Genomic DNA, 24766 nt, shown 5'->3' on the forward strand with positions numbered 1-24766 from the left:
CGATTGGCCATCCGCATGGGTGGGGATTAGCGAGTCCAAGGCCGTCAGAGGTTATGTGTTTAGGTGCCTATATGTTATGTGTTTGGCACCTAAACACATAAAGTTCATGCTAACAAGCATGATGCATATTCACTTTGGGATTAGTCCCAGGATTAGTGGGGTCTACATTTAGACCCCACTAGCTCCAAACGGAGCTCCGGGCTAAGTTGATCCCCGGTTGATCCAACCCGATGCGGGTGCGGGGTTGAACTAAGTGCCCTAATCCGGGCTAACTTAGCACCCGGTGCGGATGGTCTTAGATACTTACCTTCTACCCCGATCGCATTTAGTAAAACAATGGAACCACAAATCACCCCAGACCAAAAGGTAATTGATGTCTGTGAGGTACTCCGCAACCTACCCCACAAAATGACCCCGAAGCAGTTTATGCTTCACTACCTCACTTCACCAAATCCTCAATTGGCTTATCTGCGCCGATATTGGGCTCAACCAACAGGAATTGAGTCCACAATGGGATTTCTTCAGGAGCTGGGAGTGTTCATGAAAAGATCTCCTACAGGCAGGGAGGCTTGGAAGGAATTCATCCAAGGCAAGGTATGCTCATGTTTATCGCTGGTTATTAATCAAGTTTGGCTGCATTTATGAATATATCCTTGAATCCAGGCAATTGAAATTCTTTGTCATGAGGAGCCTCCCAGAGGAGCCTATCCTCAAGGGTCGTTCCAAAGCTCGACAACAGTTGAAGCAGATTTCTTCTCTTCTGAAGCCCGCAACCGTCAAGATGCAACACTCATGACCAACATGCCGTTCCTGACAAATGTTTTGATGGGGATGCATCCTGCACCGAACCGACAAAATCACCGGGGTAATGAGGAAGAAGAGGTGGCTCCGCCTGATGGCACAGGTCCCAACGCCGCCAGTGTCAACCCCGACGATTCCTCAGATGCCACTCATGTTCCTGATATTGTTGGATACGAGCCAAACCCCAACAGACATGATGCTGCCACTATGCGCTTCTGTAGGGTGAGCAATTTTGGATTTGGTCACCCTCAGCTACATCCTTCCTCAAGCTGACATCTCCCATTTAGATTGTCCTGACAGTATGCTCGATGATGGCATTTGCTGTCAACCGCCGGTGCAACTCATTGCAGCTCAACAATGCGGTGAGGCTCATGGCTTGTGGGATTTCGGAACGAGTGCAGGAGTACCTCAATCACGTGGGATTGAGTGCTTCCCGACGGTCAGCCTTGTCGGCTATGAGTTCCCTTGCAAGACAGGCCGCAGCTGACCTCAAAGTCGCCATGAGCCTCAACGAATCTGTACCGATTGCGCCGACTATATGCATCGACAACATTGACATGGAACAACGGGTCCATGAACCATTGGTCGGCCACAGGTCTCACACATTTAGAGGGACCTGGGGTTATGTGCATGTGCCACATCGCAAATTTCTCTTGTCGCTTGATCAGTCAGACTTGACCTTGCAGAGCTTCCAAGCTTCAATTGACATGGTCAAGTCCATGCCCATTGAACCTCGCATTTTCTTGCCGACACCCGTGGAGGATCAAGCCGACGCGATGGTTTGGAAATCGCAGATTGCAAAGGTTTTATTTGAGTACCTTGCAGTCCCTAAAGATCGAGCGACTGCGATCCCAATGTCCCCGCCGGTACTCGAGCAGATTGAACCCAAAAAACCAACACTCCACATGCTCAAGCTGATGAATGCATCAGACAACTCAGCCGAGGGCGTGGGGCAAGTCTTTAAGTTGATCATTGGCCAGTCCAGCCTTTCTGTTGAAGATTTCTTTAGCCGCCTTCAGCCAATGGATGGCGACCTCGGAACCGTCCAGAACTTCAACTGTCTGAAATCTCAAAGGTCACCTAGTGCGTATCCTCAGGACCAACTGAACAATGTTTACTTCCAGTTAGGGGCATCACATACCCTATGGAACATTGCCACTGGAATATTTGCGCATCACTTTGGGAATGTGAGTGACTCGAAGGACTGTGGGGCCTGGCAATATTTGCAGGCCTTGGGTTTCCCCGCCGAGAAAGCCATTCAAAAGAAAGACTTCACCTTGATGATTAATCAGATGGAAAAAGTCTTTGAGTCCATGCTGTATTATTGCTTACGGTTCGTACCACATGACTGCTCCTGATTGTTTGTCTGATGTAGTTTCTAACATTCAAAATCATATGTACTTACATTCGGACACATAGTGTGATCATGAAGACCAAACGCAAACAATTAGGTTCAGATCGACCGGTCATCCCAACCGACCAATGGAATGCAGTTGTCAATCAGTGCTACGATCAATATTGCTCAGCCCAAGCACGCAAAGATGCTGATGCCCGGGAGTGTCCCAAACTCCACAACATGCTGATCCAGCTACATGATTTCTCGTCTGTGGTGGAGGCCAAGAGATCTATGAAGGCAGGCGATGTTGGGAGGTTAATGATTGTTTGGAAGAAATGGTGTGTGATGTCTCAGTCCATCAGCAAAATAAGAAACTACTCGACGCACCTACCGCGAGCAGTAATGCTTCTCACTGGGGGCCTGAATCGGTCTCTAAGCAAGTATCTTCGCCACAACCTCCTCGTCACTCCCACCGGTCGCCCCAATCATTTTGTGCCCAAGGATTTCTGGTTAGAAATCCAGAACTACAGGCTGAAATATTTCCACAACAAGAGTGGGATTGGGACTCAGATAGAACGCCTGCAGGAAATCTTCTCGCCCAATATCCTCATTGTATGCTGGCAAACTATTTATCAAAACTATTATAATAGATAATCTAACTGATCTTGCATTTCTACCAGCTTCAAGAGATGTTGCACTCCCTGAATATTGAATGCGGCTCAAAGGTCATTTATCAGTCTCGGGAAAATCACCTCACCGAGAGATCCGTTGAGATGTTAATATTGATGGCCAACAATCGAGACATTTTGGATTGATTTCCAAAGAAAAAAGGGAAAAAAATAGACAAGAACCGTAACGCTTGCGTAGATGGAATGTCTAAATTTAAATCTATTATCCGGAGCAAAGATCCTCAGCTCAACCGCTTCAAGAAACACTTGAGCACAAGAATTGAGATGAATAATCATGATGGGGATCTTGATTCGGAAGACGACGGGGAAATATCGGATAACATGTAACTTCCTAAGGTATTGCTTGCTGCTCGCCCCTCCGCCATGATTGCCGCGATCTGAAGTTTTCTTTTCTCTTTCATATCCATCTCTAGCTTCCTTGCCGCCGTGTTTTCCGAAGAAATACGCCGCCGCTCTAGGGTTTCCGCTTGTTTTTTAGTTAGCTTCTTTGGTGCTGAAGTAGATGTTGATTCTTGTCTTGTTACCGACGGTTGGCCAAGATCTTGCTCTTGAACACTAGCTTTTACTCCTTGCAGCCTTGGCTTCTTGGCCCTGGTAGCCTGGCCCGTCTGAATTTCATCCCGAATCACTGCGTTGTAGATATTGATTCGCTCCATCAACCAATCCAACTGCCCGTCAAAGAATTCCCCGCCAATTATAATACGTAGTTCTTCTTTTGAATTGATTTGATGTAAGTAATCCCCAATTGCCTCGGCGTCAATCTTGCCAAAGCGGTCGCTTGCCTGGACCGTTGCTGAAGTGGGGAACCGCGAGTAGTAAAGTGCGGCAAATTCATCAACCAGTTCCCTCTGGAAAGCCTCCAGTGCGCCATTCTCAGCGTCAGGAACCTTCCTCTTTCTGAATATTGATTTCTTGACTGGGAGCTTTGACGTTGGATCTACTTCTCGAGAACTGTTGTACTGATTGCTCCAGAGATCATCAAAGTTGTGTATGTTTGCAAAGGGTAAGTTTCCCATGAGTCGAACTGCTGCTGGGCCATCACAGTTTGAACAGCAGTAGGGTTCAAACTGTTCTTTTTCCTCCCGTACCTTTTCAAGCAGACAATTCGGGTCATCGACTCGGAGGGGAATATATCCTAGCCTATAAACAATCAGATATGAGCCAATGAACACGGTATACTGCGGTAAGCTTTTTTGAAGATGTGTACATACAAGTTGTCAATCGAGAAAGCAATTCTCAAGCAAACAGGCGTTATTGCCAGGGCATCCATCCGGTCATCGTCCGACTGGGTGGTACCCTCTTTGAAATCGGCCACAGAGTTCTTCCCATTCCGACGGAACTTCTCAACAAACAGAATGGCCAGACCAGGCCTCCCATCACGACCACACCGTCCAACCATTTGAACTATCAAAGCTGGATCACCCCTCCCCATGTGGACCACCATCCGTACCCGCTTCCAGTTCTGCCCCAACCCCAGGGCCATTGTGCAAGAGACAATTGGGAACTTGCCAGTCGAGAAATCCTCCACACAATCAAGCTTATCTTGATCTCCGGTGCACGAGTGATATCGTCGAGCGCAACCACTTTTCGGATTTGATGATTCACTAGGAGTCTCACGGGCCATGCTAATAACATCCAACGCTGTTAAGGTCCGGTTGCGTGAGCCGCTGTAGACAAGAGAGGGCACCAGCTCTTCGTTTGTGACATCATTAGCTGAAGGGAAAACCTTGACAAGATCATGACAAGAAATCATAGAGTGTTCCATCGGAACACAGATAATTCGGATTTCTGGTCGTGTTAGCTCGCCACGTATAATATCAACGTTTGAGTCTTCCAGTTTGAGGCTCTTTTTGATGGCTTCGACAGCGATAGGGCGGCATGTAGCCGACAGCAGTAAAATCGGCTTGTCATTTCGAGACAGGAGATGGCCGCCAAGGAGCCCATACGACGGTCGAAAGATCCCAAAGTCCTCGAGGCGACTTAAAATTGTAGCTAGATGTCTTCCAGGTCGACTCTCAACAAGGCCCCATATGTATATCATGTGGGCTTCATCCACAACCACTAATCCGAGTCTGTTTTGAAATTCCGAGCTGAAGTATACTTCCTCCCACAGCTTACTATTCAGGAAGATTTCCGGGCTGAGATAGACAAATTGGTAGACACCTTTAGATATATCCTCGGCAGTTTGTTTGTTGAAGTTTAACTTGTTCAAGTTTATTGCCGTAAATCCAGCCTGCTGTTTTTTGTAGACCTGATTGTCACCTAGCGAATCCAAAGGGTTCAAGGTGAGGATGACTGATTTCTTCTTCAGAGGTATCATGCCGAAATAAATTTCGGCTATCCGTGATTTTCCGAATCCTGTGCCAGCAAGCACAAATGTGTTTCGGCCCGAGACTAAGTTGGCCACTGCATCGATCTGCAAGGGTTTTGCCGGTTGACCGTACTTTTTGAGAGCTAAATTGCCGATGTGGGCCTTCATATTTTGATCGTTCATTCCGAAAACCTTCTTATACACATTGATACCTGTTGGGGACCAAACTCGATCTGCAATGGAAGAGACTTGCTTTGGTTTTGCCTTGGGTAACATTTTCTATTCCAGTCGAGGCTCCGTTTCAGTATGGACCAGCCGGTTTTTGAGATGTGGAAGAGGCGGAGTGAAGCCTTAAATTCTCAATCTTGGCTGTTACTTCACAACATAACACCCTTACGGGTCCACAGACATTATGTGGTCTAGTTATATTGACAAATACATAAGGCCTGAAAATCCATACTGATTTCCGCCACGCATAAGCGTGGCAGAAAGCAATATGGCAAGTATGGAGTCCCCCAGGGACCAAGCTCCAGCTAAGATGCCTTGGCCACTTGAGCTCAGTCATCCAAATTAGAATGTGAGGAGAGGGGATTGTAGCCAGGATGTTCAGCTAACATGTCCCCTCAGGGCTGCAGCAGAGGTTGGATAATATCCTCTGTGTGGAGCGCTAAAGGCAATGATGGCATAAAAAGCCACAAAATCCCAGAACTCTCAGGCAAAAGGTACGACATAACTCATAAGCCTCTCCTACGGAGAGCCCTCCGGGCGGGGTCCCCCGGACCCTCCGTTCGAGAGGCTTAGTTAGGCTAGGGGAGTGGTGTGGTTCGTGTGAAGTGGATGGTTGCAGTGCAGATGACTTGAGTTGTCATGTTGTATGAGCGGCGTTCGGGGAGGTTCGGGGCTCGCTCGGGGTCAGGGCCAGAATCCTCGGCCCGCTGGCCCGGCCCAACCACCCCCCAGTTGACCACGACACTACCAGCCATACCAGCATCCATCCCAGAGCCACAAGCGGAGGCCTCGAGATCAGAACGCGTTCGGCGACGGCAGCGATAGCGAAGACGATCAGCCTCGGCACGGCGCTCCCGAAGAGGACGCTCCCCCTGAATTCAATGTCTACAAGGGTTCGTTTGCAAAGCGCCGGGTCCGATCACCGTACATCGCCCAAAGACTCGTCACAAGCTGCCTTGATATCTCGTAGATCTCAACAATACCGGGGTCAGATACACGACCCTCCTGCATGGAGCAGCAGATGAACCGAAGCTAGGTCGAGAAGAGTATGAAGAAGGCCATTCGAACCAATTTTCCAAGACCCAATCACCCATCCTCGACTCAGAAAAATCACCTCAGAACCGGGGCGCAGATTACTCGACTATCGCCGAGCCTCTTTCGGCCGCCCCGTCCCAATCAAGATTCCAGGTCGACCAGTCCGCTCTTGCTTCCCCCTCCAAACCTCAAGGGAAACTCTCACAGCTGAAAAACTCGAAGAATCGCTGGAGAATCGGGTCGATCGTTGCTTTCGTGGCCATTGCCTGGTCAGCACCATCAGGCCACATCCATGTCCCTCCCAAGCACTCAAAACAGCTCGAACTCACCCTGTACTGTGGTGCGAACGAACAAACACAGTTTGGGAGTCGTCGTCTTTTTCTTGATCCCACGACAGCCGTTCATATCTTTTGAAGCGCCACCAAGACTGAGCAAGAAGGAGGATAACCACCTGATCTTCAGCGCCTCCAAGCCGACCAATTTCTCCTTCGATGCCCAGCTCGACCTCTCCCTCCACGGCCGGCAGTCCTACCTGCCCACCCTGATCCGGGGCTTGGTGCCACGCCCGACTCGGTCCGGCTCGCCACTGGTCAACTCGATCACGAATTCACTGAGAGCACCAAGATGAAGAAACTGACGCCGTTGACACTCGATGTCTGTTTCAAATACGAGTATGTCTCCTCCTCCCACCCCTCTTCTCGACCCCTGCTCATTCTCGCCTCCTCTGACAAGATGCTCGTGTGTCTGACCACCAGAGCCAAGTTGCCGTCCGATACGCTCTGGCAAGCCTGTCGGAAAGCCTGCGGGAACATAGCCGAGTCCACCGTCAACGGCACCATCGCCCGGCCCTCAGTCCAGCTCTTCCTCCTCATCGAATTCAATGTCCTCGGAATGTTCAGCACCAGATATGATAGCACTCAGCTGACCAATGTGGGATGTCCTGCTAAACGCCCGCCTGGCGCCCCCTCCAATCTTTCCTCGCTAATCCCCCATCTCCTTTCGGTTCTCCCTTTCCTGCATCGTCCATTCCTCTCTCACGTCTACCTTTTCCTTTTGGTCCGTTGAATCATCACATCTCGTCACTTTCTCTTTGTATTATCATCTCTTAGGATCCTTTGTTTTTTCGCCAACCCCATGCGTGAATACCCCATTATTATTATTGTTATTCTTTTTTTTTGTAGATGTATATTAGTCACAAACCTTATCATTTAGGAACACTCGCCACTTTTTTTCCTTTGTTTACAGTAGAAAGAAAAACCAAAACCAATCTTGGATAAGTCATAACTGCTAATCAATGGATCTGATCATTATGTCGTCATAGAAAAATGATTGACTCTACCTATTGTTGTAGGTCGTCTTTTGCTAATTCTGATTGGTTCTCGAGTTGTATGTAATTTCCTCTTGACCCACTCATCCTCAAGTTACATATTTTCTTCAATCTGCCAACAAGCCCCACTTGTAATACCTTTTCCTCTCTTTAGGCCTTCTGAAAAAAGATAAAGTTTGTCAGGATTTTGATGTTGCCAATTTTCTACACGCATATGTACAGTGCCCAGATGAATATATGTAATGTTTTTGGAAAAAATAAGTGCATACTAGCTCAAAATATCCAAGTTTATTAAATCCACACAAATGTGGAAACTTAGATCTAAGTTTTGGCATGTTTTATTTCAAAACACCACAAAAATATCACGCACACAATAGACAAGTTGAAAGAATCCCCAGACACCTTAAATAGGCACCTTGGATTGACCCTCCAGCCGTGCCAAAGCAACAAGCAAAAAAGGGCCGGTTGTGAAGGACTCTGTGAGGAGCCGTCAAGGAGGGGCCTAATCAAGCAATTAGGGCGCCTCCAGGGAGGGGGTGGGACGAAACCAGGGGGACAGCGGACACGAACCTCACCCCCTTTAAATATCCAAACATCTGGCATCACATGCACCAGCCTTGCCTTGGTCCAGTGCCATGCCAACCGCATCCTTGCCAGTGCCATGCCCACTGAATCCGTGCCAACGCCCACCGTAGCCTCTCCAACTGAGGGTCCAAGGCCTCACCTCAAGCCCAAATGCCAGAATCTGCCTTGTGCAGGTCTTCCTCCTCACCCTCCCATCACCAATAAATACCCTCGACCAACCAACCCAGAATCCAAGAACTACCACAATGACCACCGCACAGCAACTCCTACTTCTCTTGGAGCATCAACAAACGCTACAGATCACCCACGAAGAACAACAAGCCAAACAAACAGCCTTCAGACGTACAATTAATTTTTTTTCTCAGGACGCCAATGACCAATGCGAGGAGGAAGAAACCGCCGCTTTTTTTGTGGCTCTTTCGTACCTTGGAACTCCTGCAAAATTCCGTCAATTGCGGACTTACTTAACCCAACCACATCTACCATCACTCCCCATTGTCAACAGTCCTTACTTGTGGGCTTCTCAAAATGACAGAGTTTTCATCACTACCCCATATACTTTGGGGTGAGCCACAGGGTACCCCAAAAACGGTGAAATCTGTGGTGTATACAGTGGCAACACCCCATCATACTGGGGTGCAAACCCCCAGTACTCCAATATGTCACCCTGTGAAAGGGGTGAGCCACTCAACACCCCAGATGTATCTGGGGTGCCGCACCCACTCGCCCGACTACACATGATCAGTCATCAAGGGCAGTGGCACCCCTCGATGACCATCACAGCCATCACAGACCGGTCATCAAGGGTGCTACTCCCCTCGATGACCGGCATAGATTGCTCATTGAGGGGAGTAGCACCTCCTCTCAATGACAACCAACACAGACCAATAATTGAGGGGGGTGCTACTCTCCTCGATGACTGGCACAGAATATTAGTCCTTGAGAGGAAAAGCACCTCCCATCAATGACCGGCACAGATCGGTCATTGAGGGGAGGAGCATCTCCCCTTGAAGGCCGGCACAGATTGGTCATCAAGGGGACTCGGGGAGGTGCGACTCCCCTCAATGACCGGTCTGTGCCGGTCATCAATGTGAGGTGCTATTCCTCTTGATGACCGGCACAATTGGTCATCAAGGGGAGTAGCACCCCTCGATGACCAACACAGACCGGCCATTGAGGTTGCTACTCCCCTTGATGACCGGCACAATTGTCCATCGAGGGGAGTGGCACCCTTGATGAACGATTGTGCCGGTCATCAAGGGGAGTAGCACCCTTGATGACGGTCTGTGTTGGTCATTGAGGGGAGGTGCTTGATTGTGCCAGTCATCAGGGGAGTAGCACCCTTGATGACCGGTCTCTGTTGGTCACCAAGGGGAGTAGCACCCTCAATGACCGGTCTGTGTTGGTCATCAAGGGGTGCTACTCCCCTCGATGACTGATGTGTGCAGGTCTAACAAGTCGGGCGGGTGGGTGGGGGAGTAACTCCCCTCAATGGGGTGCGCTACTGATGTACACCATTTCATTTGGTGTACATTACATTTCACCCCAAAAATTCAAGCAGTCTGGGGGTTTTAACACCTGCACCCCAATGTTTTTGGGGTAAGCAGGTCTGCACACCAATAAATTGGGGTACTCCAGAAGTGCACCCCAGTAATATTGGGGTGCATATGTGGGTACACCAAAATGTTGGTGTACATGAAGTAAATTTTTGGGGTGCATTTAGGCTGACCCTAAAAAAAAAAGAACCTGACAAAAATATGCTAAACCATGGTAAACTAATTTCAAATGAAAAAGGCCTTCTATGCATGTAGCACTTCAAGTATGATGTGCAATATCTTCAGGAAGTTCAACCAACCAAATTAGCAATGTGTGCAGGATGGTATCATGAGAGAGGTCAGGGGTCAATGTTTTTCCTTTTTTGAAAAAAAGTAGATTTGGAGACTTCTGATAACATCAATTGTTGAAGTAAAAAAAAAGAAAAAAAAATTGAGACCCCTCAGCCACCCTGGATTAATCCTAAAACTTGCAATGTCTTTTTTTCATGAAGAATTGAATGGTGTATGTAGAAATTTATGAATGTTATTGGGCAAAAAAAAAGATTCCTGTGGCTTGAAGCTAACACAGGGGGAAGGAGAGAGATTATAGAAGAGTGTTAAGGAGACATGGAACACAGACAAAGGTATCAAGAGGAATAAAAAAAATGATCAATATAAATTGATCAATATACGCTATATTGATCAATATACAACATTGCAAATTCATCCATCTTGGTTAAGGATGGCTATAGGGCGGGCCGCCCAAACCCGCGCGGGTTTGGGCCGGGCTCGGACACACATTTCAGGTAATAATTTAAAATCGGCCGGGCCTGTCCGACCTGTTTAGCAAACAGGCGGCTCGCGGGCGCCCGTGGGCCGCCCCCAGTCGGGGGACCGGTGTTCTCCAAAGCGGGACTGGCTGCCGCTGGCAGCTGAAATGCCACCTCAGCCAACTACCAACTAGCCATCAACAGTTGACCGGTGACCAACTCACCCCCACGGGCCACAATGGCAAAGAGAAAGACACGCGCACACCCTGGTTCGTCAAGGTTGTAATGCAACCTGAGTCTGACTGGTGAAATAGCGGGCGGCCCGCAGGCCGCCTGTGGGCTGCCCGCCCCCTGCCCATTTACTAAACGGGTTTGGGCCGGGCTGCGTTCTTGGCTGCACTGGCCCGGCCCGGCCTGTCCGCTAACTTCACGGGCTAGCGCGGGCTAGCGCGGGCCGGCCCTTGGACAGCCCGAGCCCGCCCAATAGCCATCCTTAATCTTGGTAGTGACTGAAGATGATGGATCTGCCAACTCAGAGTCAGAGGCAGAGGAGACACCATCAAAAGTCTCATCAGTCTTGAGCAACATCAATTTTGTAATTCACCAAATCACTTCCTCAGCCGCGAAGCAATTAGAGTTCAGCGTTTGGTCAAAGAAGCTTGATTATCTTGGCCCCTCTCTCATTGCCGGCCATGGCATTTGTTGGAATGTCAAGCGGCAGAGCAGGGACCACGCTTACCAGGGCCAAAAAATCATCAATCAATTGATCAACAATGAGAAAGACCAAATCCAGCGCCATGGCGGCAAGGATTTCTTTAACAAGGTGCAGATCAGTCGTGACAACTGGGATAATGTCAAAAGATTGAATGATATACTTGTGTGAGTTTTCATTTTCCTCAAGTCCATCCCAATGGCTGTTTTTTTCATTTATTACATCAATATTTTTTAGGAATTCTGCTTTGTAACAACAAAGATGGAGGGGGATCACTCCTTGGCCGGCCTCATGATATATGAATACAAAGGTATCAGGGATTTCCTCCGAGAACAGCTCAAATCAGTCACAGAACCCAAACTCCAACGCATGATCCGCACCATGCTATTAAAAACGGCCACCTATCTCAATGAAGCCTTGGACTGTGATGCAGTCATCCTAGCCACAATGTTGAACCCCGCCTATTGGTTATCAATCTTCCACGTTTGGTTTCCCTCTTCCGAAACCCGCGCACAAAGGATGCTCCAACATCACTACAACAAACGGAAGGTGTCAGTTGAAGCTGCATTGGGCTCAAAGACAGCCTCAAGCCCTCCGGTTGAAGCCAGTACCCAACCTGGCAAACATCGTTGACCAGGACGGAACAACGATTTTTTCCCAGAGGCTGTCAAGACACCCCCGGACAACGAGTTGGCTACTTACCTTTTGGGCAAGTTTAAGCTCCCAGCTGATCAAGGAGAGCAATTTCTCAAGTGGTGGAAGGTACGGTTTTTCTCTTTAATCTTAACATCCTGCTCCAGAACCCTTACTGATCAAACTACATCTGTTGTACCTATCAGGAACATCAACTCAAGCTCCCAGTCTTGGCCTCAATGGCCAAAGACTACCTCGCGTGCTCAGCCACCTCAGCAACAGTGGAACAATGCTTCTCGGCAGCCGCTGACGTTTGTGGACGCGACCAAGGCAGTTTAGCTGCAAGGACAATTGAGCAAGGTGTAAGTTCACACCAGTGGTTACAACAAGGACATGAAGCGGGTGGTGATTTTGCTTCAGCTCAGAGAGTACACGGCAGTTGCACATATTAAAGTTTTGGTTGGCAATTTGACGTGAGGGGCCAACTATTGGTCGGCTCGACTGGTCAGCTACCAGCCCCCGCGTCAGCCGTCAAATTGACAGCCAAATAGCCAGCCCACCCGCCGGCACTTGACTTCAGGCAACTTAATTTTAACTTCTGTTAACTTGCCTGGGTTGATTCACCAATAGCCCTAACCCAAAAGGGCAGATTAAAATTTTACCAAGTCCGCTTGTCGGAGGGACACGTCACCCTTGGCTCCCACTCATTTTTTCAAAGTCCGCTCATCGGAGTACAGCAGAGGACACGTCATCCTCCACACCTCCAGCCTCATCCCTTTGCAAAAACCAAGAACTCATCACTTCCACCACCACTACTACAACGCCAATTCCAGCCTCGACCAGCCCGCCTCGGTGAGGAGATTCATACATAAGTATCATTGTGACTGGTAGTGTTGACCAGTCTATCAAAACTTGGCCCCCTGATCTCTTCCCTTCTTCACTCCCCTCAAGTAAGCCCTCTCAACTTCTGTATGAACCTTTTTTTCTGACTTGGAGAGGAGGTTTGGGCTTAGATGGCTCGGATATTTTACTTGACAACAGGAGAATCAAAGGTTGAGCTAGGGGGCCACAAACACATCACCAAGATCGCTGTCTTCGCGCCCGCCATCCGCGAGATAGCTGGCATCACCGTCAGTCTCTTCTCTCCTTTCCCTACATCATCCTTTCTATCATCACCCTGCCCATGCTGCAATGATCCAACCAGTCACCACGTTGGTCCTTCTTGTCTGCCATATGGTGTGTTGGCAAACTCCAAGTATTTGTGATTTTTGGGCTTTTTGGCATGTGTAATCGGCCAAATCAGCTATGGTTTTGGGATCAGACCAACCACTCATCTTTTGAACAATGAATAGTGCGCGCTGGCCGCTTGGCCAGGCTTGGCTGCCACCAAGTCGGCACCATACAGAAGTTGCAAGTGCCTTGTGAGTTGACCTGAGGGTGTCCCAAAAAACAAACCAAGTTGCCGTCAGACGGTGGAAAAATGTGCCCGGGCTGGGGGTTGACGTCAATTTGCCGCTTGGGTCGGCCGGCCGGAAGTTTTGCCAGCTGTTTTCCCAACTTCTCTCTGGTGGGCGGGCTGACAATTCGGCTGTCAATTTGACGGCTGACGCAAGGGCTGTTTTTTGCCGGTCAACAATGGCTGAGGGGGGACCGTCAATTTGACGGCCGAACTTGCGGCTCTTTTGACCGTGCTATGCAACCGCCGTGTAGTCAACCTTGCTGCGGAAGAAGAGCAGGCCAAAAAACGCAGACCAGCCAAAGCGACTACTGGGAACGCCAGAAAGGGAAAAAACAAGTAGTCCCTTTTCCCTCCTCGGGGGAGCGAAGCGACCTCCGAAGGAGGGACTTATGGGCTATGTCAACCCCGCGGCAGTAGAGAATTAGCACTTTTGGCAGAGACTTTTTTAAAATCAATCTGCCGTCTTTGTTTCTGAACCTTTTTTTCTCTAATTTACATTTCTGGGATGGCTTAAGCTGTCCCCTTCTTTCTACTATTTTTTCTCATCCTCAACTCCTCTGGTTTAGCTGCAATCATAGTTGTAACATTATCAATTTCAGCTTCTGTACAGTGCAAAATGTGGAATGCATGATGAAGTGGACACTTGTCAGTCACAAAAAAGGACTTCATAGGGCACCCAACGCCCCAAAAAAATTGTAAAATATGTACAAATAAACTCCATGACGTTGTGCACATTTTGCTCCCCCAAAATTTTATTACGTGGTGACAAATGGCACGTCCAGAGAGGATTGAAAAACATCATTTTTCTAATTCTCTACTGCCACGGGGTCGACATAGCGCATAAGTCCCTCCTTCGGAGGGTCCCTGCGGGAAGGGGTCCCCCCTCCAATAGAGGGACTTAGTTAAGTTTGCGGACATATCCTCTGCCGACATTACTCTGATCCCGCCCCACCAATGTAAGCTAGCATTGAATGACTGGACCAGTCCTTATTTATAAGCTAGCGCCACCTCAATGCAGAATGCTGCCAACGCCCGTTTATTTTATTTCTTGTTCACCTGATTGCTGGCTGCCTGCACACAGAAAACCACTCGTTGCGCATCACACTTAGCAATGGCCAAAACAAATCGTGCAACAACGCCAATTGTCCCAGCGCTTTCCACTCGGATGGAAACGACGAGCGTTACCAAGTCCAAGAAGCCAATAACCCTAACTCCGGAATAAAGCTCGAATTCTGTTACTAGCTGCGCGCCTATGGTATCATGCTTATTCACCAGCTCACAGAAGACCCAATAACTTTTGATTCTTACAGTTTCAGCCTCCGCTCAAGTCTCTACTATTAGAATAAGTTCCTTCAAAGCTGAGATACTACTTATGATTCTTTCCCACTCTTCTCTGTCAAATGTTTTCCTTTCCCCCATCAGATGAAGCTTATTGATGCAATGTAACTGGCCTTCTTGCCTTGTCATGACATGAGAAATGTTAATGAATCACCAAGGAAGACCCGTCTAAGATAGTCAATTCACCTTCTCTCATCAAGAAAAGCTGGCCTTGAGGCTTTTGTATAGAACCCCTCATCTCACTGGTAAAATCTGAGATGGTCTCTTTGGTTTCAACAGCTTTAAACTAGGGGCTTTGAAAAACAACACCCAAATGCTCAGAAAATGCCTCCAAAAAAACCTGACGTTGGTAGGATCTCTTCTCGAAGTTCAGGTGACCGTCCTGGCAAGCAAAAATTGTCAGGGATATTTGTGAATTTTTCTTTGAAACCCAATACTGCCAATGAGATTTGGTGTGCAAAAAGGCAGATTCCAGACCCTAGATTTATATTTCAAGCAGGAGAAACACAAGTGAAGAGTCCTGTGGAGTGTTGCCCCAGCAGAACCAGCCGGTCTCACACTGCCATAGTGATTGAATCAAACAAGGCCAGGAACCAGCGTGATGATCAATGCACCTGTAACATAAATTCAGTGTGCTACAATACCTGCAAATAGATACCTCATGAGAATGGTCCCGGTGACAACCGGGGGCCGAAAAATGTGGGCGGGGCTCTGCTGGGCAATGTGAAATCAAACCTAAGGGGTGCAGTAGAGGCAGCAGGCCAGACTGACCCCTGCCAACTTGATTACATAGACTTATCCTCAATAATGGGTGTATAGTACAGTCACCATACCCATTATTTTTCATGGTACTGTGTAGCCCCCATATTTGAATGGGATAAAGTACTTTCTCTTACAGTCATCTGAAATAGGTGATAAAATGACGTAACAAGTTATGTTACAGGCAGTGTTACCCAGATGGGTAACATATCTTCCCACCACTGTATTTCTACACATAAACTTGAAGTATGTCTGTCTGAAAAAACAGTTCTTGTATGTACAGCTCTCAAGTGGCAGAAACTCAAGAAGGCTTTGGATGATCTGCCTTCATCAGAAACACTTTTGATATTCCTCAACCATAACTTCCAAAAGTGCCAAATGCTTGCAACAGAGAATTTGCTTAAGGGCACACTATTTTATGCAGCATATAACAGAGGGAAAAATACATGTTTTGGAATCTCATAATCTGGCAAAGGGCAGGAAGTTTTGGATTAATGGGAAAATCCTAAATGAATAACCCCCATACATCTTCACCGCAAGAAATTCCTAATATATCAAAATTCGTGTACGCGCCCCCTTCACACTATTGTCCATCCTTGTGCATTTAGATGTAGACACAGCCGCTTCTGTTTTGTCCGCAAACCATCTGCATTTTCACTTTAATTTAGCAGCAGTTCCTCTCACAATAGGGGAATAATACAGTAGGGCTTACAGTCTTGGTGCTGGCGTCTGGGCAAGTCCACAAGTCGCATCTCTCTACCTGTCCCTTGCAGCGGCAGTCAGTTTGGCCGACGATAGTACCTCCGAAGCATGCTGGGACAATCTATATCGCATTTTTTTTCAAAGGATAAAGGTATCAAAATTTAACATTTTTGTTTCGAACTTGGTGACAAAGAGGGATGCTACGAACGCTTCCGCAGTTTACTGCACGACGATCGAGATGTTGAAGAAAATCAGCCGCAGGTGTGGCAGCGGAGAAGGCGTTCAACATGGCAAAGATTGAGAGGGTGGTTATTTTCATTTTGAAAGTTCGAAGATTGGATGGTGGCTTTGCGGTCTGTATGGGTTTTTTGAAGTGTTGAGGATGTGTGGGATTGATGGTGAGCAAGAAGGGCCCCTGGAGGTCTTTATATACTTTTTCTTCCCCATCAACGTCGAGAAAACATGACTTGGAGCTCAGGCGTTCATCCAATACAAATGGATTGGATTGCTCACAGCGGGTCCAGTGGATTGCTCACAGCGAGTCCAGTGGATTGCTCCCAGCGAGTCCAGTGGATTGCTCACAGTGATCTCAGTGGTTGCTTTGCAAATTGTTGATCAGGAACAATGTTCCGGGGGATGCTTCCCTCTTGCGAGGGCTAGAATAAGGAATGCCGGCGCAGTCTTGACGCCCTTCCAACAGCGAATATGCTGTACATACGCGCGACTCATTTTGACCCAGCTAATGATGACGATAGTACAGCACACCACCCAACCGCGGTTGGTCATACCCCATCGCTTTATAACCATGGACTTGGTGGCCATCATGCTGTTCATCTGACGCTGCATGTAGAGCAATTATTGGATTTCTTGAAGCTTGAGTCTTGGACTTTGGTGAAATTTTTGCGCCATAAAGTTATGTGCTTATGCTGGTGTGCAGCAGTTCTAGCCAAGGATTTTGCCTCACAGCCGGAAACACATGGTGACACTGTTGACCGTCCTGTGGCTGTGGGGCCAATCAATCCCACCCCGAGGCTGTGCCGTTCACCAAAACTTTGTTCCCGGTTCCCTCAAGGATTACGACGCCGCCTCAGGCTCCACCAAGTCATCCCGATATGATGGTTTTACGTTTGTAATCTTACGCTCCCCGACCAAGATCGCCGTGGTCCGGATGGCACATCAAGGGAAGGGGTTGCCGGAAATTCGTAGGTTAGTCAGCCCTTTGATATCGCCAAAATCCTTGCGGAGGTGGCTACAACTCTTTGAAGAAACACAACCTGTCATAAAGGATCCGGACACGCATAAGGCCCGGGGCCGACTGGCTATGCTGACCAGCGAGGAGTGTGGTTTTATTGTGGAGCTTGTTCGATTGGACCCCGGCCCGGCTTGTTCTTGGACAAAATCCAAAAGCGTTTGTACGACGCGAACGGTGTCCTGATCAGCATCAAGGCGGTTGAGCACCTCGCGAATCGCTAATGTCAACTCTGTTCTTACCTCCAATGAGTATAGAAATGCCGTCCTCTTCTCAAGCCAATTTTTACCTCTGATCAGTAGCACTAAAAGCCTCTTTTAACATTAAATCCTTCCTACTCATGAATTGTGTAGTTTATGTACTCGGCTTCATCGGCTCTGTATATTGTGCAATTTTAAGCGAACTGAGGTGCAATCAATCTTAAAAAACCTGCCCATGCTGCTTATTCCGGATGGTTGGCTTGGATATTGCCAAGTCTATTTGAGTAGAATGAAAATCAAAATCACTCTTTGATGTTATCGCCATAGGAGAGATGGATTCACTCTAGGGATGCTCTCTCAAACAGAGTACATATATACTGAAGGTTGCTCTATGTACAAATTTATTTGGTCGTTGACCTATCCAAACCAGGTCACCTGGTGAGACATTGCACTAACTCAAAAATGAACATGTCCGTCATGTTGTTACAGCCTATACAGAGGGCCAGGAGTCAGGACAAGGTTGCAGATCCAAGGCACGTGTTGCATGATCCCAAAAAGGCTAACATTGGTCCTCTCAATGAAAAATTTGGAACAACTAAAGAGTTTTATTCCTTATTAGATTGTAGTTACAAGCTTGTCTAATAATAGGGGAAGATCTCTGAGATGGTGGAATATCTATCTACCTAAAGGCAAGTCAAGTAATGCCTTATAGGCTGAGCTGGGAGGAGTTGGCTGCCGTGGGTTTTGTGCTTACGCTGTTGGCTTTTTATTGTCTAGTGGTTAAGAGCGCTGATCTATTGGCAACAATTCCTATGTTAGCTTTAGTCTTGTTTCTCTGCTATCTTATTGTGCTTACAGGTATAGCCACTTTATCTTAAGATTTTTCTTTTGTTCTGTCAGAATGATTCTGCTGTTTCTCGAGCTGCTATACAAACATTGTTTGTCTTTATCAGCTCCTTCTTGGTTGTCTTTTTCTGTTCTTTCTTTTTCTTTGTGGAGACTGGGCTGCTCCGGGACATACGGTGTGAGAACTCCTTTTGGGACAGGTGGCAGTTCTTTGAGGGGGAAATAACAAGTAGATATTAAGTTAAGTAATACTTATTTTACAGGCGGTTTGAAGGAACTGCCCCTCTGTTGTACTACACAAGAATTCTGACAAAAAATTTCATTGATTGTTGTGGCCAAAACTTGACAGAGAACACTTTGTGAAGTAGTCCCTATCAGACCTAGATCAGTGAAATGTGAACCACAAAACCCTTATATAATTTCTACAGCGCATGGTTCCAAGGAATCAGTGAAGTTCCAGGATGTTTAGGTATTTACAAGATTGTGATGTTCCTTCTTAGTTTGGAGGATATATACTTTGTTAAGATCACAATGATTGTGAGACTACTAGTTGAGATCACAGGTGATGTATTTACATGAAACTTTAAAGTGAGATATGTGTTCTATTTAAAATTGCCTGAGTGGCATCCTGAAACTGAGGAGGGAAAACATGCTCCTTATATAGTAAAATGTGAGGGAGTTTTGCTGGTGGGGAAGTCAGCCGAGGGATTATGCTTGTTTGAATTCTCCTTTGAGGGATTTTTGCTGCATGGAAGCTTCTATTGAGGGATTTTAGCTAATGAGCCATGCGATAAATGTGTGATCCAACATGTGACTGTACAGGGGTACATGTACACGCCTGTATAAAACACCCTAAATATGTGCTTGTACTTGATTCTATACTATGTAGTACCACATATAATTCTATAGTATTTGATTATGTTCTATCAAAAACAGTTTAATCCCAAATAACTTTTGACTGAGTGGAGCTAGCTTTATGCAATTTGATACTTGAAACAGATTTGGCACACCACAATGGCGGTCTGGAGCTTCTGTGATTCTGCTGAGCAGTTTGTCTCTGGTCTTGGATCCGAGTCGCTCCTCTAGGGTTCTGCTTTAGAATAAGATTCAATCAGCCTGCAGATGGTCTATTTGAATCTTCCCTTAGAGCATCTCCAGCGGGGGCTGTAACAGCACTTTACAGCCCCGCACCCAAAACTCGCATCCCATCTGGGTGGTAAATCGGGCGCTAGATACAGTTGGGAGGTAAAAATCTTCATTGGGACTGTAGATATACCTCCCCTCTACAGCCTGTTTTGGTATACGCCAAGTTCCAACCCCCAGTACGGTCATCAAGCAAAAACACTCTTGATTACCAATCTGACCAGGTCATTGAGCAAAAACACTCTTGATGACCGGTCTGTGTTATAATTAATTCTGCTCTTATGCAGCCTGGCACCCAAAGACAACTGAGCTTGACCCTGGTAACATGACAAGCAATGTAAACACATGTAAGGCTTGATCCCAGGATATATGTCAAATGTGAAAACTTTGGTAACCGTACAGTGAATTGAAAACCAGAAGCAACAGCGCACTTAGCTTAGTTGGTTAAAGCATCACTCATGAAGTTCGAGGTCGCGGGTTCAAGTCCCGTAGTGCACAACTTACATTTTGGTTTCTGACAGTCTACCCGGTTCATCGAGAGAAAACACTCTCTCTCAATGACCGGTCCGACCGGGTCATCAAGAGAAAACAATCTCAATGACAGATCTGACCAGGTCATCAAGAAAAAACACTCTCAATGACCGGTCTGACCGGGTAATCAAGGTAAAACACTCTTGATGACCGGTCTGACTGGTTCATCAAGAGAAAACACTCTTGGTGACCGGTCTGACAGGGTCATCAAGAGAAAACACTCTCAATGACCAGTCTTACCGGGTCATTGAGAGAAAACACTATTGATGATTGGTTTGGAAAACACTCTTGATGATCAGTTTCACTGGGTCATCAAGAGAAAACATACACAATGACCAATCTGTTTGGTCATTGAAAGAATACACTCTTGATGACCAGTCTTTCCGGTTCATCAAGAGTATATTTCCTCTTGATGACCCAGTCGGACTGATCATCAAGAGTTCATTTCCTCTTGATTATCCAGTTGATCAGACCGGTGTGGTATGCTTTATGGTTACCCATCTAGCCCATTTCAAAATTTCCTTTTTTTCTCATATGTACACTCTCAAATGAACAAATACGGCAACACCACTGGATTCTACGGCAAAAACTGCACAGGAAACCATGGACAACACACCTTACACCCCTCTGGATCAGAAGATACAACTCTTTGAAGACACCATCAGTCAGTTTCACACACACAAACACCATACTCAGGTCATGTAATCTGTTACATGAACCACACTTACCCAGGACATGTAATCCGTTCCATGGACCACCCTGACAGCTTGTCTAACCTTTACATATACTTTACCTCATCAGCTGCACTCATTACATTGTGCTATGCACATGTCATGCAGTGCCATGCAGTGTTATGCACACTTGATGCAGGATTATGCAGTTTAATGCAGTCTTATGCAGGTACATGCAGACTAGTGTAACAGGGGCTGCAGTCTGACAGTTGACAGATGACATCATGCAGGTGTCAAGATAGCAAAAACCCCTCATGAAGCTTGCAGATGACATCATTTGACAGGCCAGGCCAGCTAAAACACCTCACCTCCTGTCTCTCACCAGCTAAATTCCCTCATATGACATCATGACCTCATGTGACCTGTCAACTCAGGGTGTAAATGGGTCGGGCCAACCCAAAACCGACCCAAGACCCGTCGGGTTTTGGGTTGGGTTTGGCACGTTCTTAAAGAAAATAGCATGACCCAAACCCGACCCGACCCAACTTGTAAAATCGTCGGGTTGGGTTTGGGCAGCCTATTTCCTAATCGGGCTAGCCTGCAACCCAACTATGGCGCCTCAACCAGTCAAGTTGGGGGTTTTTGGCGCCTAATAGGTCGGGTCGACCCGAGATCCAAACCGACCCGACCCAAAAAAGTATGACATTGGATTGGGTCCGGGCAGCATATTTTAAAATCTGCCCTGACCCAACCGGACCCGCGCTAAACGTTGGGTTGGGTTTGGGCGCTGTTTTTCGACCCAAACCCAACCCGTTTACACCCTGACTGTCAACCACCAGCCAAAATATCTCATTGTAGCTTTCAGGGAAGCTAAAACCCCTCATTCTCTGGTTCCCCTGGAGCTAAAATCCCTCACTCTTTTCTATTTAAGGAGGCTCTCCTCCCCCCAGTTGTAATTTTTCTCAGCAAACTACTTGCACTCAGCTTACCCCATAACAGTACAATACTTGCTCACTCTACAGAATTAGCCCCACTCTATATTGTGGTTTTACACCCTTACATACAAATTACAACCTCATAACAACACTTACACATCAGCTACATTACCATAACCCTTAAGCCACCTGCTCAAAGTAGGCTATCTTTCAATACACCTCCACTATCACTACATTAAACCTTCCAATCATAGATTGGGGGGCTTGTTTTAGTGTCTAGTGACCCAGGAAAGGCAGAGGTAACCTCATTCATCCCTTTCTGCACTCAGCAAAAGGTTCTCAGAAACACTTTTGAGCTTTACACCGGTCTGACCAGGTCATCAGGTGTGTAATCTTTTGATGAACAGTCGGACCGGCTCATCAAGAGTTTATTCTCTTGATGGCCAGCCAGACTGGTATTTGAGAGTGTATTACCTAGATGACGGGGTCTGTCCAAGCTAAAATACCACATGCTAAGAGTCAAATTTAGCAACACAGAGGGAACTCCACACCGGTTGAGCCAAATCAAACAGTAAATTCACCTGACTGTGCTGTCTGCAACACCCAACACCGTTCATGGAGGTTGGTATGTGCTCATGATGACCGGTACAATTTTTTATCTACCCCAGCTTGAGTCCACTCAATGACTAGTTTGTAATGACCAGTACAAACTGGTCATTGAGAGGAAAAAAAGCTAATCAAAAGGTTTGATCCCTATTGATGACCGGTACAAACCGGTCATTGAGAGTCTGGAGTAGCGTTGAGTCCTGTCAATGACCGGTCAGACCGTTCATCAAGAGAACATGCAACCTCTTGAAGAACGGTCTGACCGGTCATTGAGAGGTTGTATGTCCTCTCAATGAACAGTCTGTCTGGTTGTTGAGAGGTTGTATGTCCTCTCAATGAATGGTCTAACCAGTTATTAGGGGGTTTCAAAGTTGGCCAGATCCAACTTAATGAACTTGAACACCGACTTGCAAAAGTGCATGCAAGTCACATTTTACTACACCCCCAAACCTGCTTGAATGTTTTTTTGAATGTTGGTGTTGAGGAAAAGCCTAATTGACAACCAACTTGCAAAAGTACATGCAAGTCATGCATGGCCAACTTTGAATTAGAGATGGCATGTGGGTACCCGGTATCCGCCGCCGGGTACTCATTGCTCTGGCAGGTACCCGCTCCATGTGTACCAAGTACGGGTACGGGTATCTGGATTTCATGTTTTTTTGTCAGGGTACCCGGGTACCCGCCAGTGATACCCGCTCAACACACGCAATGGAGCGGGTAAGCCTCAGTCCCTCCTTCAGAGTGTTGCTTCGCGACAGCGCCCGCGCGCCTGCGAATCAATCGAGGGACTGTGATAGCTAAATTTGTGATAAGCAACCGTTCCCGGCTGGTCAGTAATCATCCCCGGCAAGCAGGATGCTCCATTGGCCTGTAGGATAGTGCTGTTGTGTATACCAGTGCTCGCCGGGAGGAATCCCTCTCGGCGAGCTGGTGGGTGTATACCAGTGCTCGCCGAGAGGAATCCCTCTCGACGAGCTGGTATATGTATACTTGCTCACCGAGAGAAATCCCCTCTCGGCGGCAGGTATAGTGATACCAGCTCGCCGAGGGCAAAGAGGGATCCCTCTTGGCGAGCAGGTACATAGTACCTACAAAACACGCGGCGGCAGGTGTACTGATACCAGCTCGCCGAGGGCAGAGAGGGATCCCTCTCGGCGAGCAGGTACATCGTACCTACAAAAACCAACTTGGCCGGTACCGCCGGTACCCGCCAAACAAACCCGGGTACCCGCCGCCGCGTGTCCGTGTCCGGGTACGGGTATCAAGTAATTGCTGAAAAAAAAGAGGGTACCCGTACCCGTCGCGGGTACCCGGGTCCACATGGCCATCTTTACTTTGAATCCCCCTAATAAAAATTTGCTTGACATCCTGTATGAAACATGATCATGTCCATCAAAAATTCATCAGGTGTCACAAGTTGAAGAATCCACATTATTACACTTGTGATATACCACTGCCAAATATGGCCCAAGTCAACTTGGGGTGACTGACTTCATAGGGACAGCCCCAAGCTGCCAATGCATTGGTTTTTTACATAGCTTGAGAAAGCCCCACAAGCACTGCTGCTACTGGGTTACCACACTCACAGGGGGCCAAAATCTTGAAAGAAATTTGGACCTATCCAAGCAAAACAGCTTTGAAATCATAGCAGATTAGTTCAAGGAGTTCCTTATGTACCCCCTTTATCCTGGCCTCTTGAATCCTGAGACACAATTAGGTGCAAGACCAAGCCAGAAATTCTGGGCAGTGTTTTTTGTGATATTCAGACAGATGTACCCCTACACAGCCCCTGCGGGTGGGTACCAGGGGGCGGGAACATCAAATTGACAACCCCAATGGAGTACAGAGAGTTTTTTTTGAAGTACATCATGAACTTCAAGTGTGTTGATTCAAGATGATTGCCCTTTTTTAATTCAATCAACTGTGCAATATTACACGCATAATTGTCACACTCCCAAACAACATAGCTGTATACCACCGGGCAACTGGGACATTGGCCCAATCAATGGTTGGGCTAACCAAACACTCTGGCTTGGTGACCAACGTGGGTTGACTGTCCACTGCAACCACGACATCCCCAAAGGGGAATGGTGGGTCAAACGTTGGCACGACGGAGTCACCCACCTTCACCCAACCATGTCCCAATTGTGGTATTGCAGCTGTGCAGCCTGCTGCCGGACAAAAGGACAAAAAGCGTGACTCGAGCACACAACCTCATCACTGTCCTAGGTTAACAAGCGGATTAACCGTTGAGCCAACCACATTGGTTCCACTGAGGTAGCTTTTGTGTATATGATACCCAAAATTCAGCCAATTGGCTGGAGTTTTGAGGTTCCGCGCTAGGGATGGCAATTGGGCGGGTTCG

The 24766-nt window shown here is 47.3% G+C and overlaps 2 protein-coding genes across 2 annotated transcripts; one reads left to right on the top strand and one right to left on the bottom strand.

The window, feature by feature from the left end:
- Positions 1 to 801: 801 nt before the first annotated feature.
- Positions 802 to 7465, top strand: PtA15_17A184 (uncharacterized protein; the record flags this gene model as incomplete). Its single annotated transcript, XM_053164273.1, has 5 exons — positions 802 to 1023; positions 3648 to 3704; positions 6117 to 6258; positions 6336 to 6740; positions 6900 to 7465. 5 exons carry the CDS (start codon positions 802 to 804, stop codon positions 7463 to 7465), a joined length of 1392 nt encoding a protein of 463 aa, XP_053028257.1.
- An 8657-nt stretch (positions 7466 to 16122) lies between these two features.
- Positions 16123 to 16539, bottom strand: PtA15_17A185 (uncharacterized protein; the record flags this gene model as incomplete). The annotated part of the gene is made up of 3 exons (XM_053164274.1): positions 16123 to 16164; positions 16231 to 16341; positions 16429 to 16539. The coding sequence occupies 3 exons, from the start codon at positions 16537 to 16539 to the stop codon at positions 16123 to 16125; spliced, it is 264 nt and encodes an 87-aa protein (XP_053028258.1).
- Positions 16540 to 24766: the final 8227 nt, after the last annotated feature.

The sequence above is a fragment of the Puccinia triticina genome, chromosome 17A, assembly GCF_026914185.1.
Source record: "Puccinia triticina chromosome 17A, complete sequence".
NCBI lineage: Eukaryota > Fungi > Basidiomycota > Pucciniomycetes > Pucciniales > Pucciniaceae > Puccinia > Puccinia triticina.